This window comes from Filicampus tigris, chromosome 6, assembly GCF_054856515.1.
Source record: "Filicampus tigris isolate MCC_2025a chromosome 6, RoL_Ftig_1.0, whole genome shotgun sequence".
In the NCBI taxonomy this organism is placed as follows: domain Eukaryota; kingdom Metazoa; phylum Chordata; class Actinopteri; order Syngnathiformes; family Syngnathidae; genus Filicampus; species Filicampus tigris.
The window spans coordinates 28,286,250-28,306,042 of record NC_141222.1 but is presented as its reverse complement, the minus strand read 5'-3'; the positions used below and the strand labels follow the sequence as shown (position 1 = coordinate 28,306,042).

The window sequence follows — 19,793 nt, the reverse complement described above, 5'->3', positions numbered from 1 at the left end:
CCTGAGATGTTATTCAGCCATTGACAGGAAAGAAAAATCAATCCCTTTTCCCTTTGCAAGCGTCATTTCATTTCAGACAACTGTCACATCTGTGTTGCATGGAGTTGGAGCCAAGCTAGTTGAGGATTTGTGGACTGCAGTCTAATGGGCCGGGGCTGGAATAGTTGAACATGCATATGTGAAGCAATTGTCAGAAATAGCACGTACAGCAACTAAATACTATTCTGAAGTCGTATTTCAATTGAAATCATTCACTGCCGTGGATGCTTATATTGTTCAACTGGAATACATACCGTTTACTGGCTCAAGTATGTTTTTCAAAAGCTTGTCTGTCGAATTCAGCCTTGTAAAGCACTGTACTGACTAACATATCCCCGTCCCTTTGGATTTCACATCAGCACAGCTTTTAAGTAGAAGATAAAGATTAGGGGGTGAATCCGTGCTTGTCACGGTGAGGAAATCCCAACATTTCGGATGTCGGACAAGTTTAGGCACCTGACACTCGAACTGAGTACAGTAAAACCACCACCATCGGTGCTTCCGCGTTCGCAGATCCGGTAATGTGTGTTTTGTTTTTTTGTCAAGTTATTAAATTTGTATTTTTGACGTTTCTACTTTGAAGAAACTATATTATAAAACATTTTATTTTGATGAACATTTTTGGGTTGCCAAATAATTTCCTCAGTACTTCTTGATACTGACTTCAGTATTAATCTACAATTCAAGTTTTTGAATAATGAAAAAAAAAAAGCTCAATTAGAGGGTGTTTCTAAACTTTTGTCTGGCATTGTATACGTGTGGTATAACAAAGTATGTGTTGCCGTATGTCGTAGAACGTTTATGTCCCGTGGTGGTGAGAAAAGATGACGCAGTTCATGGAGTGAATGGCAAACGCCACGTGTAAAAAAAAAAAAAAAAAAAAAAAGCAGATGTGAGCGTCGCTCACAGTGCGTTTCTTAATTCTTTGCAAATAAAAGATTATTTTGCATTGTGTGCAATGTTTTTTTTTTTTCTCAGTCTGTCGTCTTTTAGTTGTTTTATAGTTTGAGCTATCACAGAAGCAAAAATAAAATTACATGCTTCTTTTGACAAAGAAGATAGTTTTTTTCTGCGTGTTGGTTGTGAATTTGTTTTTTGTTTTTTCTGGTGGAGGCAGAGAGTCAAAAAACCTCACGCAATATTGAAGTGTTTTTCTCTCGGTGTGGCAGCAATACACTTCCGTAGATTCATGAGCAACTACATCGTTTTGGTTCAAGTCACACACAAACATTATGAGGAGGAAAATCAGTCATAGAAGACGTTTAATTGGAGAAAGAAATCCTTGAAATCACTCAGTTTTCAAATTCAATTAAAGTCATCAACTACAACATCTACAAGTTGTCAGAAAAAGGTTAAAATCATGCCTCTTAGCCTTTGTCGTACAGAAAAGATCAGCTTGCTTTTTTTTTTTTGCTTTTTTTTTTTGAAAGGATGACAAGTTTATAAAACCGCCACTGCTCGTCAGAGAGGATTTCTTGTAGAAAACATCCCAGAAGAAGAAGAAGAACAGAAGAGGCATCACACAGTACGTCACAAAGCGCCAACATGTTACAGTACTGTACACGGGTCCTTGAATGCACCACAACCACTTCTGCTGCTGAGGAGAAATCAAATCAAAACAAAAAAATAAATTCAAAACACTGTTAAGTTGACTGAGCAGAGCGCCGCCTGCGTGTTGCTGGCAGCTGGCAAAATGAGGTAAATATGTCCAGAGAGAGAACACAAACAACAACAACAACAATAACCCCGCAAAAAATAAAAACAAAGCACCAGAGGTTTGGCGTTCAAAGTGGCCATTTTAGCTTATTACGTGACAGCACGTGCGCACTCCTCGTCTGTGCCATATTTCACCACGGGGACATTTCATGTCAAATCTTTCGAGTGAGGTTTTCACAAGCTCTCGGTGTATGAAAACAATTTGGATTCATGTTTGGCGAGGAGGTACGCCAAAGGGGGGGGGGGGGGGGGGGGGTTTAAACAAAAAGAGGCCAAATGCTTAAGGAGGGACGACAACATCTAGCTCTAAGAAACAGGATGTGCAAACTTAAGTGTGCATAGAGATCAAATTGCAATAAATATTAATGTGATAATTTCACATTATCACCATTTTTTTTTTGACTTGGTCAAAAACTCTTTGAGGGGTGATTGTACAATTTTATGATTCATTTTTAGTTTGACTAAAAAAAAAAAAAAAAAAAAAAAAAAAAGGTTTTGTGCCACAAGAAGAGCAATAAACATTGAAAAGCCCCAAAACACAACCAGTCATTATTTTTCTAAATAATAAAAGAAAAAAAAATTATATATATATATAAAATCCTGATAGAGATCATTGATTTGTCAATGTTTGCCCACCGACTTTCACTTCCTCTCAATGGCTCTTTCACGTTAAAAGCATTTTTTTCTGCATCACAGGAGCAACAAAGAACAAAGTGAGCGCTTTTACCGCCATTTTTTTTTTTTTTTTACACTGAAGTATGAAACATTTAAAATGTAAACGGATCCATCTTTTAAGCTTTAACTGTTGTAGCTTCAAATATGACACAAAAAAGCCTGTCTTTGGACCGCCGAGGTAATTGTAGCTGTGTGTGTGTGTGTGTGTGCGTGTGCGTGTGTATGTGTGTGTGTATGTGTGTGCGTGCGTGCGCGTGTAATGTAAGCTTGAAATGTTTTCCAAACATTTCCTATTTGGAGTCCATCCTATTTCGAGGTATTTGATCATGTGGGGGCAGCCGGTAAACGCCCGTAGGAACTTTGACCAAAGTCTTGATGGATGAAGGTGAATTTCATTTCACGCCGCCAGCCGATGCCGCCCTCCTACTCCCTGTCTCCACCCTGGGTTTCATTCACAGTCAACTCATTCAAGTCTCGGAGAGAATTTGGGGCCCTGAAATGTACACAAAATGGGACAGCGACAGACAGCGACTAAGGCGAAAGTCAAACATCAACAATCCGCCTAGTCTAAGTGCTTCAAATGTAGTAGCAACCAAGGAAAATGCATTGGCGGAGTCCTTCTTTGTAACTAGTGACACTAGTCACGCTAACATTTAGCCAGCTAGCTTGGGGACATAGGAGTAAGGCAAAAACTGACACATATGGGTCACAGCTACTATCGAGTCGTTTAAGCTTTGAGCAGCTGAATGGGACCCCTGACTTCTTCTGGTCATGCCAGCAGGGAGGAGGCTGTGGCGACGTTCAATCGACTGTCGAGTTACGAGAACAAATTGATTGTGAATGAAACCTCTCATGGAACTCCCCGACCCCCCGCCCACCACCGCAAAAACACCCGCCTTCCCCCACCCATAACACAAAACACCCGTCCTCGCTGCACTCCTCGAAGACGCCCACGAGGACTGGTCCGGCAAACGGTCGAGACGGCATTCCCGCAGAAGGCTTTTTTCGTTTTTTTTTTTCTCTTCTCTTTCTTGAGGAAGCGTTCAAGTGTTGGTTAATACTGTGAGGTTGTTGGCCGCATGGGCTCAGTAGAGTGAGGATGAGGAAATACGGTTCTAATGAGTTGTGCGTTTGTAAAAGAGCCTCTGCGGGAAGTTTCCGGACTGTTAGGCGGAGGTGGGAGTAAGTCACACATGTGCAAGTCATACTGTGAGAAAGTCGCAAATCCCAAGTTACTGTGGTAAGAATCAGGCAGGTCAAGTCGTACAATCTTGCCGCGTGGCAACATTAGCCACTTTGCACTCAGAAGCTGTACTTGCGCTGGGTAGCCGCTGTAACACTTTTCTAATTCGCAATTTTTGTACAAGGTTCCAGAACCAGTCTCCGTATTGTCTATTACTGATCAATTAATGGCATATTCGAAATGAAGCTCGGTGAGCTAAAGTGAATTTAAGGTAGCGTATGTCTGAGGATTTTCTAATATCAAATAAAGTTACACAAAGTAGTTGTCGTTTTTCTGTAACTGGCAAACCTTGCCATTGTATTTTTCCACATTTTAACCCCCCCAAATTCCATGAATCCAGATATAATAATCTTTGTCGCCGTGCCCTATCCATACGAGCAACATAGTGACCAAGCAGCAGAGCAATTACATGCTCTTCCAATTACATGCTTTCAAATAGTGAAAATCCATAAGTAATAATAATGACCCCCCCCGCCCCCCTGACCACAAAAAGTTTCACAAATTGCCTGTATATACCACAAATTGACGCCAAAGCATTACTCTTACATTAGCCCGTTGCTTTAGCATATCTAATAGGAGATCCTCCTCTCCCTTCAACACAGTTCCTTGGTATCAAATATAAGACACTGCGGCCCTCAACATGACATTTTTGGGGAGCAAGTACAACAATTTGGGGGTGCACACTGTGAATTGATTTTCAAGTCCACTCATTTTCACTACGTTACTGATAAATGGGCTGAAGTGTGGAGCAGTGGTTCGCAATATTCAAGACTAACTAGAGATAAAAATTCCGACAACTGAATGGTCGCACATGCGCGAGCCGATGAAAAATATAATTGCACTGTCACCAATGTATCCAATTTTTGTGATATCTTTGCTTGGTGGTGTGCCTTGAGAGGCGTTTCTCCTGTCAAATACGTAAGGTGGGAAATAGTCAACGAGTGTTTAAGTCAACAGGTTTAAGTCAAGTTTCAGTTTGATTACCGAGTCAAAGTCAAGGCAAAGTCCCAAGTCTTAACATTGCCAACTCAAGTCCGACTAGAGTCAAGTCATGTGACTCGCGCCCCCCCCCCCCCACCTCTGCCGTCAGCCGACTCGAGGGAGGACCCGGCCGGCCCGGCGCCGCGCGACCTCGCCGGCGGCTCTAGTTGGAGGCGGCGCCGTGACCCGGCATGTTGGCCATGCCCACCATGCCGGCCGCCGCCCCGGCCATACCTGAGGGCCCCCCCATGGCGGGAGGGCTGTGCTTGCCGGGCGAGGTCATGTCGGCGCCGCGCCCCGGCGTGGCCTGGGGGGCGTGCTGCAGGGCGTGGCGCTCCAGCAAGGTGCGGTGGGTGAAGGCCCGGTGGCACACATTGCACTGGAAGGTGCGCTCGGCGCGGTGCGTGCGCATGTGCACGTTGAGCGAGCTCTTCTGCGTGAAGCGCTTGCCGCACATGGAGCACTGGAAGGCCCGCACGCCCGTGTGCACCACCATGTGCTTGAGGAGGTAGTCGCGCAGGGAGAAGGAGCGCCAGCAGATGGAGCACTGGTGAGGTTTCTGACCTGCGGGCAGGTATGCGCGCGGGGGAATCATTAATTCTAGTGCCTGCGAACACTCGGTTCAGTTGACTTCAGGCTAGAGTGCGGCAGGAACGGCATGTCATGTCAAGCGCACAGACATGACGGGAACGCCGTCTCGTCTATGTACACAACAGATTCTAGAGCAACGGTTCTCAAACTTTTTACACCAAATACAAAAAAAAAAAAAAAAAAAAAAAAAAAAAAAATGGTGTCTCTCCAAGTACTACAGTGACAAACAGTAAAAATAAAGGATTTATCCCGTTTATTATATTTATACTTACCGGAGTGGATGAACATGTGCTTGCTGTAGTTCTTCCTGGAACGTAACGATTTGCCACAGTGCGTGCAGTCGAAAGAGGTCTCGGATCCTTGGGAGGAAGGCGAGGGGCCTGAAGAACAGCCGGCGGCGGCCGCGTTGGTGGCGGGCGGCGGCACCGGTGTCATGGGGGCCGGGGGCGGCGCCTGTTGGCTGGCTTCCGTCCCCGCCATGGTGTCCATCCCTCCCATGTAGAACGGCGGCGGCTGCGATTGGCTCACTGGGTACTGAAAAAGAAGCTGCGCGCCGAGCATCCGATGAGATTTAGGTTTTCTCAGTTGCTCAACATCATATTTCTTTCAAAATCATCCATCGACTGTTGCGGCTTACTAAGGAATAGGGGCTGAACGATTATGGAAAGTAATCTAATTGCAATTCTTTTTTATTTTTTTCAAATAATTGCGATTGCGATTAGTTGCGATTTTTTTTCAAGGTACTTTAATGTACTTTTCAACAATTAATCTTTATTACTATCAGATCTGTAATGCATTATAGAATACTGAGGTGAAGGCAAATGAAGCATTAATTAATAGGAAAGATTGACTACAGGTATATAGTTACTAAATATTTTGATGCGCGGTTTGGTAAGCATTCAGCACGACATTCTGCCACACGTGTGGTGTAAACAAGTATTCGTCGCCGTCCTGTGAAAAACACTTGTGTCCAATTTTGGGAAAAAAACAATTTTCACAGCATTCAAGTAAAAATACAAAGATTGAAAAAAATGGACTTAAGTGTTTTTCACAGGACAGCGGCGATATACTACACTGTAAAGGCACGCACTTAAGTGCAGATTACAACAATGTAAACAAATCAGTAGTTTTGCCACTTCCTACATATCACTGTTTCCTGAAACATGATGTAAACGTGGACTGCACTTCTTAATCACTCACTCAACATATAGACAAATAAATAAATAAAACTTACATGGATAAAATTAAAGCTTATTGTACCCGATCTCCAGTAGTCACATCACAAACGCCACCCGGTAGGGAAAGCACGCCTACTTATGACGTAACCAATAACGTCTCATTATTAAACATCTTTTCGTCTGTCTTTTGGTTCGACAACATACGGACGGATTCATCATCTTAATGTTTCACCGCATGACCACTTTGCACGTCTGCGTTTTCTTTTGTGGTGAGCGGCACACTCACGTCTGTGTGCCAAAGCATCGAACACACGTAAATAAATCCAAGTCAACTGCGGCACTTTGTCACAAACGCGCTCCTACATGCAACGGCAGCCAGCCAAAACATCACAAAATATACAACATGTTTTTCTCCCCACACACGCAAAGTTTTAACCACGCGAGACTAGCTGTAGCTGCGGCAGCGTTATCTTGGCGTCGGGTGAATCAACCGGTGCCAATAAAGTAATGATTATTTAAACCGCAAGCCTTTGCGATTACATAATCACGTTTTTTCAAATCGCGATTATATTGCACATGCAATTAATCGCTCAGCCCTACTAAGGGACTTAGACCGGTTCCATGCACCGGATTTCTGTATGTCTGTATTTTGCTGGCCCCCAGGTGGCCGAGATGAGCACACCAGAAGAAGCAGCGCAATGTCCAGTGAACTGAAGCAAAGTGCGTCACATACTGCTTACGTTTATTTACATATTTTTTTATGACATCATAAAAAAATATGTAAATAAACGTGCAATAACATGCAATATAACAAGAGTGCAATTTTTCTTTTTAAAAACAGATTACGAACATTTTTGCTGTTATTTTTTTTTTTTAGGGCCCGACCAATATGGATTTTTTTGAGGCTGATACCAATTTTGATATTTGGCAGAGTAAAATTCTGATAACCAATTATTCGGCCGATTTATTTAAAATATATATCACGGATAAAATCATGCTCCCTTAGCGCTTACAACAATAAAGGTGTGAATTACAAGCAGAATATTTGACTGTTTTACAATACTGAGCCTTACTGTATTTGTTTATCTTTAAACAAAGATAAATCGGCAAAAAGAGCCAGTTTTTTTTTTGGGGGGGGGGGGGGGGTGGTCTCAACGTCATTACTTTTGTCTGAAGTTCTAATGTGTTAATGTGTATATTAAAAAAAAAAAAAACTGCCGATTTTTGCTGATTATAAAAGCACTAATATCAGACGATTAATCGCTCAGGCGGCAGGTTTTTGGGCAGGCTCGAACGGATTAAGGGCATTTCGGAAAAATGATTTGAGATGTCAGTGTTTTGAGTTGCGAGCGCGCTCAGAGCAAACCAAACTCGTATCTCAGGGGCACCACGTGATTTCCTAAAACGCAAGACAGTAGTAGTCCAAAGTCCCGAGAGTGAGAAAACACACACATACCTGGTTGTTGATGGACTGCGAGGTTGGGGGCGGAGTCAGAGGCTTGCTGACCCGTCCTCTGGTATTAAACGGCATGGCTTGCGGAGGTTCGCTCTGCGGCCAGAAACTCTCGGTGAAGACGCCCTGCTCATCATAGAAGTCCTGGAAGAATACGCACATGCGGTCGGAATGAAACACGGAGCACTTTGGGGATCTTTTAGCCATCCTGGATGGGAAGCGAGCGTGAGAGCGTTGGACGCTTACCTCCATGAGTGCAGCCCTCATCTGAGCCGCGGCGTTACGTGCTCAATTCTTAAGCCCCGCTTTTGCTTTTCACTGCACATCACTCGGGAATGTTGTTGTTTGTTTTCAACGGCTCTTCTCACTGCCGCAAAAAGTCGCTCGCATACGTCGGAAAGAACACTGCCGTCGGACTGGTCGGGCCGCATCGCCGGGTGTCTATCGGTGCACTTTTTTGGATCTGAGGCTGCTTTTAATGCCGACGGCAATTAACTTGTCAGTCGTGGCAGCTCCCTGCGGTCCAATGCCTCCCCTCTGCTTTCGACACCGAAACACTCGCGCACGGCGCCCTCGAAATGAACACAGTAAATCATGCAAATGTCGCGCTCCTTTTAAATGGGACGCACAGAATGATCTGGGAGAGGTGGCTGTGGAGTTTTTCGCCAGGCTGTTCAATAGAATTCTAGAGAGTTAGAAGAGAGTGTACTGGCACCCAAATTTAAGAGCAAATGCAATGAGGCAGAGGTGTGGGTACTATAGAGCAATTAAAGTTGATGAGGCGCACAAATGAAGGTATGGGAAAAAAGAGTCGTAGAGGCTAGACCAAGGATGGGCAACAAATGTTTAGGGTTTTTTTTCCCCATCAGCGCACACAAGGGGGGTCACATAGGACCTCAGATATCCTAACCGGATCAATGACAAAAGTGCCATTCTAAATATGGACAAAGCACGTGCCCGCCCGCAAATAGCGAAAATTCCAGTATAATTGACCAGGGTTCTCGATCTTTTCTTGAAATTATTTTCCAGGTCATTTCTGGCACTTCCCATGACTTTTACATCTGCTACAGTATGAGTCAAGTTGTCACAACATACACAAAAAAATTCCACGCCCAAGCCATGAAGAAGAGCTATTAGATTCTACAATTATTCAGTATATTTTATACATCTAACCTAGGAGTGTCCAAACTACAGCCCGCTATCCATTTTTCAGTGGCCCATGGCATATACTAAAAAGGATATTTGACATGGCCCATAAGGCTAGTTTAAAAAAAAAAAAAAAAGGTGGAGGGCAGAGATGCCCCAACTATCAAATTGGTTCACATACCGTAGAGCTTTTCTATGCGTGCAAAGAAACTGGAACTATTTACTACTAGAATAAAAAATATTTTCTTCAAAATACTGTTGAATAAAGATAATTCAATTTTAGAAGCAAAACTTGTTTCTTCCACATTCTCTTGTGTCGAGATACACACAGTCACCCTGAAAGGAAGCGTTTAAAAAAAAAAAAAAAAGTCATCTTACTACAGTTTGCTGTTGTTTTGACTCTGAATGTGGAGATGGGATTCGGCTACTGTTAAATTTTAATCTCGTTGCTCAGTAATATGCAATGACAAAGACATCTTGACATCTTGCAGGGGTGGATCTAGTTTAGTGGGATACGGGGCCATTGACCACCCCAAAAAAAATCCTAAACAATTTGCCTTATCACCATTAACTTAAAGCTGTTATGTAACAGTTTTTTTCCCCAAAATAACTAGAAAATATGAATATATAATTGCTTGCATGACTGATTTTAGCGTGTCTGATAAATTAAAGTTGAAGAGTTTTAGAACGGCCCTTGCACCCTTGCCTTTTTATGAATGCGGCCCTCAAACGAAAAAGTTTGGACACCCATGATTTAACCAGATTGCTTCAATGTTACCAAATACCACATTGGAAAAAAAAAAAAAAACACTAACATGTCACAACACTAATATAAGAACTCAGTTGGATGTTTACATCTACATGACTTTCATTCATCGCTAAGTAAACCAAGAAGATGGAATACGGCTGATTGCGGAATGAATGAGCTGCTGTTGGCTTGGAGAAAGGCTTTGCAAAACCCATGCTAGCACCCACGGCGCTTCCACAGCCAGGTTGACTAGCCCAGGGGCATAACCCAAAGATAAAAATTGCAGAAAAAGTTGGAGCTCTGCTCACCGTGCACACACGCAGTATTTCAATAGAGCTGAATCGCCGTCGTCACGGTCGCTGCGGCTCTACTGAAACCGCCGATGCATTTAATCTCGGAGCGCGCAGCCAAAAGCGACGGCACGGCCACTACAACTCTCTTGCCACTCAACGGAGGAGACAGAGGGAGGGAGAAAAACCTCACACTCGATATATGGCGCTAGAGCAACACTCTTGAACTGAAAGTCGCTAGCTTTGCCGCATGTTTTAAAGATATGAGCAAAGATCTGCTTTTACTTTGAAAAAAAAAAAAAAAAACAATGATCAACATTCGACCCCATTTTCTCACAAATGTCACGGGACAAACCAGTAACCATCATCATCAATTTATGGGATTCCAAAAAATAAAAAATAAAGTCTCTTTAATCCACGATGAGAAAAAGTACTTTCAGACGTACTATGACTAACTTGCAATTAACATGTAGGATGAATGTGAAACAACCTGAGAAGTGGATATCAAACTTGCAGCTGTTGGCATGAATGCTTGCTGGGCCGAATTAAGGAAGAGAGCGGGACATCGGGGTCCCAAGCGCCATACTTTGGCTGACAGTGACTTCGCATGTGTAAAGCTGCAGATCAAGGAGTGTTTGACTGCAGGGCGAAGGACTCCTGGTCACACAGGTTCTTCCTTCAAAGCATCAAAGTTTTGCGTGCCTGGCGTTTGCCTCCCGGCGGCTTCGGGAGCTTTTAAAGGTATTCTCGGTTTACGGCTCACACCGAAGGGAGGGCGGGGGGGGGGGGGCGTTCTTGACGGATTTCATTTGTTGGAACATGCCATTAATGACAGCATTTACTGCAGCCCATCATACTTTTCATGTGGACCACGCTACATATGTTCCATATTCACACAGCGTGTAAAGACTCCTCTAACAGGTGTTGATCCCGAAAGCCTTAGCGTGGGTCTCGGGAGGCTCAGCGGGTCATTTTTTTGGGACATCCCTAACGCCCGCCCCACCCCCCCACCCCCCGATAGCCGATTAGACAACGCCATCCAAACTGACTCGAGCCCTTCACACGGCTTGTTCTAAGATTTTGTTCGGCGATTTTCAACACTTGCTCGTCATTTCTTGTCCAGTGCGGTGTGACCTCAAAAGGTAGTGACACGCTGCGCTTAGTGCAGCGCCCGGTCAAGTAATCGATCAATCAACAACTAATCCATCATCAAATGAGTCGACTATTATCTAGACAATTGTTTAAAGCCATTGTTTAACTTAAAATTGTCCAACTCCTCTGATTTCAACCCCCCACAAGTAAATCTTCTCCGATTTCCACATTCCTTCATACTAAATGAGTGAGCGGTGACTGGAGAAAAGCTAAATATTTTGCATTAAAATTTGGTGAAAAATAACTTTTCTTCCGATTGTTCAGTGGAATAATAAAAAATATTTGACAGTGAAAGCCCTTGTCGCAAGCGTGCCCATATTTGGAACTGGCGGCTAAGCGACAGAATAGGAAGTGGCCTGGTGCCTTTCCCGCTGGTGTAACCCGTTTTGAATCTGAAAATCGGGTTTGACTTAAAAGCAAAAGCAAATTGTTACATTTTAAAATGAAGCATCCTTGAATTGTACCACACCCCCTTGTATCGAGATAAGTATTGAATGTTTTTATGAGAGCTGCACACCAGGTTTAATTCTGTATAAATCGGCTTGATGTTGATAAGAACTTGTTGTTTCCTTGAACATTTTAGTACACCGCAGTTAAAAAATAAATAAATTTAAAAAATCACAGTTTCAAAACTGCAAAAACTTTCCATCAGTGGTATGAGGTGTATTATGATTAATATTTGTGCAGGCAAAAGTGATCCGACCTCCCCACCTCCCATTTTTGCTGCGAGCAGTGAGTGAGACCTACGACTTTTCTGTAAAAGGTCAGCAACAAACCCAGTCATTACGGTCACCCTTTGGCAATGCCAGATTTGGTTAACTTCCTCAAGAAATAATATACACACACAGGATTTCCAAACAGCTGAAGGAACAAACAACAAATAGTGCTGATTAACAATGAAAAATAACTTATTCAATAAAAGTATAGGGAAATAGTGATTTATAGGGAAAGGTTTTACTGCATAAAGCCATTAGTGTGCACACCACAGGAGCAGGGCATGGCAGCCAGTGGTCATATGAAGAAAGTCGACTAACATTTATTTAGATTTGGGGTGGGGGTGGGGGGTATGGAAGCTGTAGCATGGTGCGAGTCAATGTCTATTCCAGCTCTTCCATAATGCACTGTATTGTTTGCACAAGCTGCGTTCTCCTCATGCATTCTGTTGCATGAACACGCCTCACATTCAAAACGAACCCCGCTAAGCCACCGGCATCCATTTGACGCTTTCGCCGTTGAACCTCACCTGTCCGAAGCCCGCCATGGCTCCCTGGGGTCCGCCCTGCTCTCCGTCCCGCCGGCCGTCCTCCAAGGCGAAGGCCGTCCCGTCGGCGTCCTGCACGCCCTCGTCTTTCACCACCACGCCCTCACCTCCGCCTCCCAGCACCTGGAACGCAACACATGAATGACATTGAAGACAAAAACAAGAAGCGGCAGCGTCTATTCATGACCTACGGTGAGCATGCAGACGTCCATAGCTTTCAGTGAGAGAGGCGCACTGTGCACCAACATGTCAGTCATGTGCGCCAATGCAGTGCGAGAGGAGGCAAAAGCAAAGAAAAGCCAAGCGATGCAGCTCTGCATGCCTGAAAGCTGTAACTATGGCAACCCTTCCCCATAACCCCCCCCCATCCCTACACCCACACCCACACCAGAGGTAGCAACACTACTCACGCTGTGTACTTAAGTACAGATAGTTGTGTGTAAAAACAAACGACATCGGTTAAAGTAGAATTACTGATTCAAGTCTGGTATAGTGTACTCAAACTCTGAAATATTCTTAAGTCCAAAAGTAAAACTTAATTTGCACGTCAATAAGCGGTATAGATAACGGATGGATGGATTTGTTTTTGTTGACTTGGCACTAAGGATGTTTGATACCGCAGTTTTCAGACCGATACTAGTACTTCGATACCTCGAGTACTTTTGATACATAAAATCTCATTTAACACAATAACAAAACATTGTGACCAAAGACCTTTGTTTCGGGCACAGATGATAATTTGCCCATGTGTCAAACTGCCGCAGTATAACGGCAACTACTGCCAAGGAGGACTGACTTAATGTCTTCATTTTTGGTTGGATGATTTTGGAGGTCCAAGGATTACGCCAACGCCAGCTATCAAAACAGCCTGTTGCCAGCGTTGCGACCAGATTAAAGAGGAAGTCAGTCCAAACATTTTCTTTCCAAGAATATGTTCTATGTGCCTCCACTAGTCTAAACATGACATTCTGATAAATATTGCGTTTGTGGAATATGAGTTTAAGTGGAAATCAACCCAAACATTTTTTTTTTTCAAGAATATGTTCCCAGCATGCCCACTAGTTGAAACACAGCATTCTGATGAATATTGCGTTTGTGGAATGTGAGTTATGTAGCAAAATCCACCCGTTTTTAGCCATCTCAGGGGGCGTCCATTTGTCGACTGAAAATGACATCTCAGTTGCTCAGGCCTCAGGTAACGACCAATCACGGCTCACTTGGTTTCTGAACCTGAGCCATGACTAGTTGTTGTCTGAGCGCTGAGCACTTTTTCATTTTTTTTCATTTTCAGTTGACATCAAGTGACAAAATGGCCGCCCCCTGACATGGACAAAAACGGGTGGATTTTGCTGATAAACTCATATTCCAAAAAAGCAATATTCATCAGAATGCCGTGTTCAAACTAGTGGGGAACAAAAGCCAAATTAACTAATAATAATTGAAAAAAAAAACCCAACTTACTCTGTGTGATTTTTCAGATTAGACGGGCAATTTTTTAACATTAGAAACTGGTGTGTTTTTAGGCAACGCAGTGACCACTTAACATTCTTATATCCAACAGAATCAAACAATTCTCTTAAATAAGGCTACAGATGAGAAATGTGTATATCGTGAGGGTCCAAATGTGTTGTCACTGCCACCCCTGTATTGTTCCACCTCATAAATCCCAAAGATCAAAATCTCAACCGCGGTTGATTTTACCTCTAATTATATCTTTATGTGCATTTACATGTTTTTTTTACATTGTTTTATCATCCGCACAGATTGAAAAATCTATTTATGAGGAACGGAAAGTACAGATCCATTTTCCAATGCAGTGAGCAAAAGTAAAAAATAATTCCGAAAAAACAACAACAGCAGTACCTCGATTTAAGTTACGCAGTGGAGCTCAGAGTTCAAGGTAAACACGGTGAAGCTGCATTTTGCTGTTATGCTGCACACAAATGGAATAAGCTGCCAACACAAGTGAAGTCAGCCCCAAGTGTAAACGCTTTTAAATCCAGGTTAAAAACTTTGCTTTTTTTCCCCCGTACTTTTGATTAAGGCCCTCTAAACAATTTAAAAATTGAGTGTACGTACTGTAGTATCCGTGTGTGGATGTGTGCTCTTGAAGGTGCGTGGGCTTGTGACATCAGGACATCATTTGTTTGAGCTTGAGCTATTTTAACATACAATCTAAAATGCCGTAGACAGGCTAAAGAGAAGAGCATTGACATCATGGTAGTTGTAAACCTCTAAGATGGTGCAGCAACACACGCAGAGAGCACATCACAACGTTCGCAGGCCTATCTTTTTCAGGCAGTGCGAAAATCGACCATTCTTACTGCATCTTAGTGAGATTGAGACCATCTCCTTTATGTATGTACAATGTATATCTTATACTGCCCACTGGTGGCCAAAGCGGGCAAACAAGAAGGAGCAGCACAATGTCAAAGGGCATTATAGCCTTAAATTAATGATGCACAAAGTGTGAACATTCTTTACATTCTATTCCATTTTGGCATTACAGTAAACCATCATAGTTCAGTTTTTGCGGTGACTCTTTATTGCAGATTTTAACAAGTCTTATGACAGATGATACTTTTGTACATTCTCTCTCTCTCTCTTTCTCAAAATTTTAAGGCCAGAGCATCGCTGTCAATTTAAGTTGCTCCCTCATTTATAAACATGTCAGGAATGATTGTATAAGTGTAATGCATTACCATCTTAATTGTCTTGATGATTATTTTGTTTTTGTACATAAAGAATTCAAGCTGTAAGCAAATGATGCTTATGATAAAAGCAGCAGCTTGCTGCTGCGATTTTCCAAAATGTACATATCTGATTATTCAACTAATCGCAACTACTGTTGGTGATTAGTCGACGAGCAAAATAATAGTTTGTGACGGCCCTAGTTTGAATGTGTTTATGTTGTTTTTAAAAGAGTGCTTAAAGTCCATAAAAAAAAGTAGTGTAAATGTTCTTAAAAAAAAAATTCTGGGATTCTTTAAAGCAGTGTATTTGTCTATTTTTACGGACTTTCACTTATCAAATTCAGAAGTCAAGGTCCCACTTTTGCTGACTCCCCACCACCGACCCGCACTTACCTGTAGTCTGAGCGGCTGCCTCTGCTTGCGGCTGTGACTGGCCCCCCTGTCTCGATCTCCGTCCCTGCCGCGCTCCCTGCCGTCCAAGTCCTCCTCCTCGCTGAAGTGCTCCATGCCCACCAGGTCGTCGGACAGGTCGGTGGCGTTGCCGCGGAGACTGTCCCTGCCCACGCTGTCCACGCTGCCCACGCCGGAGCTGCAGCTCACCGACAGGCTGCCGGCTGCGGCGGCGCCCCCGTTGTCCGCCGTCTGCGCCAGCAGGTCGCGCAGCTTGTAGCGGACGTCCTGCGTGCAGCTGGGGCTCTGCTTCATGAGGCCGCCGGCCAGCGCCTCGCTGCCTCCGCACAGGGACACTGCACCCATGTCCCCCAGAGCCATCAGATTGTTGGCCTGCTCCATAGGGCTGCAGGGTTCCTACACATTTGGAAAATAATCAAAAATCCATACATTCAAATCCAAAATCAAGGCCCAGGTTACAACCAATCACAGCGCACCTGTTTTCTGAAACTGAGCCATGATTGGTCATCACTTGAGCCCTGAGCAACTTTGATGGCCGGACAAAAATGGCTGGATTTTACTGCTTAGCTCATATTCCACAAACGCAACGTTAATCAGAATGCCATGCTCCGACTAGTGGGCCCGCATAGGACATAATCTTACAAAGACATTTCTGTGTTGACTTGCCCTTAAAGTATATGAAATAAATGGGTATGGATGTAAATAAAATACTAAGACGGAATCGTGAAAAGCTTTGAAAATTAAAAAAGCAGCATCAAACGAAATAGAACTTACAGTGTGGCCATGGTTACAAGGTAAAGAGAAAAGCCAGCACTAATCCTCTTAATTCATAGTCTGCTGTCTTTCTCTTAGCAGATATTGGCAGTACTGACCTATTGGGAGCTGCACACACACCTCTCACGGCATTGTGTCGATTGTGACTGAATACTCAAATTGTTACACAGTGTAATACTGGACAATGTAACCGTTTACGTTTTCCAGAGCTGAAAATTAAAAAGAAAAAAGAAAAAAAATCTAATTCAATAGTTTTCCCATACTTTCCATACTTGCGTAGGAACCCTGGGGCCGGGCACGCTCTCGCCGCCCATGTTACTGGCGCCGCACTCCACCATGAAGTTGGGGAAGTTGGGGTATCCTCCACTGCCGCCGCCTGAACAGCTACCACCGCTCTCCCTTCCTTTCCCCCCGCCGCGTTCCTCTTGCTTGGGTAGGACGCCGCCCAGCATCCCCCCGCCGGCCGCCGCCGCCGCCGCCGCTGCAGCCGCCGCTGCCGCCGCCGCACTGGCCGCCTTCCTCTGAGAGATAATCTGCGTGCACTCGTCGATGACCGTCTTGATTTGCAGGATGCTGGCGGCGGTGAGGATGCAGAGCGCCTGCGACTGGAGCACCACCAGCGAGCCGCTGTACATGAAGTCCACCAGCTGCTTAACTGTTTCGGCGGGCACCAGGGGTGGCACGGAGATCTCCGAGTGGCCCAGGAGCAGCTTGTCTTGGAAGAAGGGGCTGCCAGCCGCCAGGACGCAGGCGTGGGCCCGCAACGAGGCGTCATGGATGCGCACCGTCACGTCGCAGAAGAGGCCCTCGCGCCGTTGGGTGCGCAGGGCCTCCAGCACCGACTGGCTGGAGTTGTGCAGGTGGATGTAGTGGACCGTCTCGGTGCCGGGCGCCATGGCGGGTGGCGGCGAGTCGCTGGGGACCGGGTGGGGGTGGGGCAGGGGCAGGGGAGGTAGGTGCCTGGGGTTCTGCGTCAGCTTGAGGGACGAGGAGGACGGGGAGGGAAACGAGTACAGCGCATGGGCCACGGTGGGGCCGGGTCCCAACTCAAGGAGTCATGGGGGCGGACGCCGCTAAGTGAGGCGGGCTGCTGCTCTTTTTTGCCCTCTAGAGCGAGGTGGTCAGAACTGCCGCTTTTCACTCTCTGTAAAGACAAAAATCACCTTTTAGTTTTTCTAAGTAGGACATTAGGGAGTATAGTAATCCCCCGCAAATAGTGAGAAACCTTCAGTAATTGACCTTCCCCTTAAATGTTTTTTATAATTGCCTATACAGCACCACCCTGACTTAAGAGTGACTCAACTTAAGAGTTTTTTGCGAGACAAGGCGTCGATCGGATCATTTTTTTACATGTAACGTGAGTAATGACAGCAAGATGGCAGCAGCAAGCAGCGGTTTGGAAAATAGTAAACAATTCCTCAAAAAAGAGGGTTTCTGAGCACACCTGAATATAAGTTACACCCACAAAATTTAAAACAAAAACAACAATAAGAAAGAATGAAAAAAAAAGTACTTACATTAGGAATTGACCGATTACCGGCCGGGCCAGTTATCGGTGCAGATATTTGGCAATTTGACCCACATCAGCGTCGGCCTTTCGCAAAAAGAAAATAACAATCCGCCTACTGGTAGGGTATCGTCTAAAACCTGAACCTCTTGGAATTATTTATCTATTTTTAAAATGTTCACTTAACAATCTAAGAGATGTTGCTGAGCCTGGGAAGTCCTTGCACTTTTATGTTTTTGTTTCAACTTAAAACAAAGCTAAGTGAAAAATTAACTTTTCAGTTATACTGACATTTTGGAAAACTATTGACTGTAGAAAACTTTAGGGAGCTATTATTTGTTTAAACTTTCATTGGACGTCTTACAACATGCTACTGAGCCTGGGAGCTCCCAGCACTTTTTAGTTAGAATTTGGAAAATATGTCAACTGTCTAATATTTGGAAGGCAAAAAAAAAAACATGTCACAAATCTGAAAAGCAGTTTAATCAACATGTTTAAATGCAGTTAAACCAAGTGAAGTTTTGGGAGTATTTCTGATTAAAATTTTTGGGCAAATATATTCAAGATCCTTTTTACTGCAAATGAATATGAATAGTGAATAGTACAATTAGAGCGAGCTAAGTGGGCAGCTAATGCTAACGAGAACTCACGTGCGCGGGCACCTGTGAACGTTCAGCGATGACAGCTCTGCTCGTTTAAATGGTCAACTAGGCATTCCCGCGTGGGCAAAACAAGTGTGGGTGGCGAGGGTGAGCCGAGGCACGAGAAGAAAGGGAAAGCACGTTGTAGCTATGAGGGTGGAAACTCAGTCTGTACAATATGTCCCCTTGAAAACGGTGGCAGCAGATTGACCGGGGGAGTGACGTCATGGAGCAGGCAGTCTGAAGTTAAAACCCGAGTGACGTCGCCCAGGCTAGCTCGGCGTTAGCTGTTGACATTAGCCGCACAGAAACCTGCGCAAAAATGCCAATTTCCAGTTAACTCCACAAACAAGTCTCGACAAATGTACGCGGGTGCCTGATAAAGTTCATAATTTAAGCGGCTACCCGAAGTCGTTCGACCACCCCCCCACACTCCTTAACCAAGCTACATGCTAAGCGTCTAGCTAGGTACGTTAGCATATCGAGCTAACGAGCAACTGCTTATTTCTCTGCAAGGTTTAGCAACGTCACCGCCAAATACACACGCAGTTAGCATGCACGCACGGTGTTAAATGTCGATTGCATACCGGAGACGTGCGCTGACACTTCGGAACTCTTGTGGCTTTATTTTTCTTTTTGTTGCTTCAGCGGGGTGGATGCAGCAAAAAAAAAAAAAAAAAAAAAAAAGCCCGCAGTTGATAGCTGCCTGCCTGACTGGTGGTGAGGGCTGGAAACAAACACATGCACGCCCACACATACACACACACAGCAGGGACGTGATGATAAAACCACAGTAAGAAAAAAAAGAAGGAAAAAAAGCAACCAGAACGCTCAAAGAAACACGCGCATGCTCACAAGACGTCTGGAAGTAGGGCTGCGCTACCTTCGCGTGCGCGTCGCGTTCAGGAGCACCTGCAAACGCCCACACATCCTCACGCAGCAACGTCATGACAAAGACTATTGTTTCGATATATTCCAATCGAAATGAGTCGAACGGGTTTGACTGGTTAAGGACTGATTCACTACTGGATTTGAACTGTTAAAGTCAACAAAACGCAGAAAAATATCGAATTATTGTTTTTTCCCCCTCTAACAGGTGGTTCGCTTGTCCCTGAACGCATCAGCCAGAAATGACACACAAAGCACACACAACTGGAATAGCTTGAGTGAGTGATGCATTTACATCATTTTTAATGTTCTATACACCTCTGAGGTAGCATATTTGCGTCATATTACTGCCTGTACCGTATTTACATCATGACATGAATATCAACGCTATCTGTCTATCTATCAA

At 44.3% G+C, this 19,793-nt stretch overlaps 1 protein-coding gene across 3 annotated transcripts; it reads right to left on the bottom strand.

The window, feature by feature from the left end:
• Window positions 1-1,284: 1,284 nt before the first annotated feature.
• zbtb45 (zinc finger and BTB domain containing 45) lies at window positions 1,285-19,414 on the bottom strand. Of its 3 annotated transcripts, none has more exons than XM_086033225.1 (7): window positions 19,087-19,414; window positions 16,615-17,495; window positions 15,560-15,973; window positions 12,456-12,596; window positions 7,880-8,020; window positions 5,518-5,791; window positions 1,285-5,218 (listed from the first exon to the last, which is right to left on the bottom strand). In XM_086033225.1, the coding sequence occupies exons 2-7, from the start codon at window positions 17,245-17,247 to the stop codon at window positions 4,818-4,820; spliced, it is 2,004 nt and encodes a 667-aa protein (XP_085889351.1). In that variant the 5' UTR covers window positions 17,248-17,495; window positions 19,087-19,414; the 3' UTR covers window positions 1,285-4,817. The 3 variants fall into 3 exon arrangements, with proteins under 3 accessions (XP_085889351.1, XP_085889352.1, XP_085889353.1); XM_086033226.1 differs by lacking the exon at window positions 19,087-19,414 and adding an exon at window positions 18,509-19,014; XM_086033227.1 differs by lacking the exon at window positions 19,087-19,414 and adding an exon at window positions 17,869-18,477.
• Window positions 19,415-19,793: the final 379 nt, after the last annotated feature.

Bases quoted from the DNA above. Each gene is read 5' to 3' on its own strand.
- zbtb45 (XM_086033225.1), bottom strand. From the start codon at position 17,247: ATGGCGCCCGGCACCGAGACGGTCCACTACATCCACCTGCACAACTCC. The intron at 15,974-16,614 runs GTATGGGAAAAC...CCAAATGTGTAG, and splicing joins TTCCTACGCAAGTATGGAAA to GAACCCTGCAGCCCTATGGA. The intron at 12,597-15,559 runs GTAAGTGCGGGT...GTTGCGTTCCAG, and splicing joins GGCAGCCGCTCAGACTACAG to GTGCTGGGAGGCGGAGGTGA.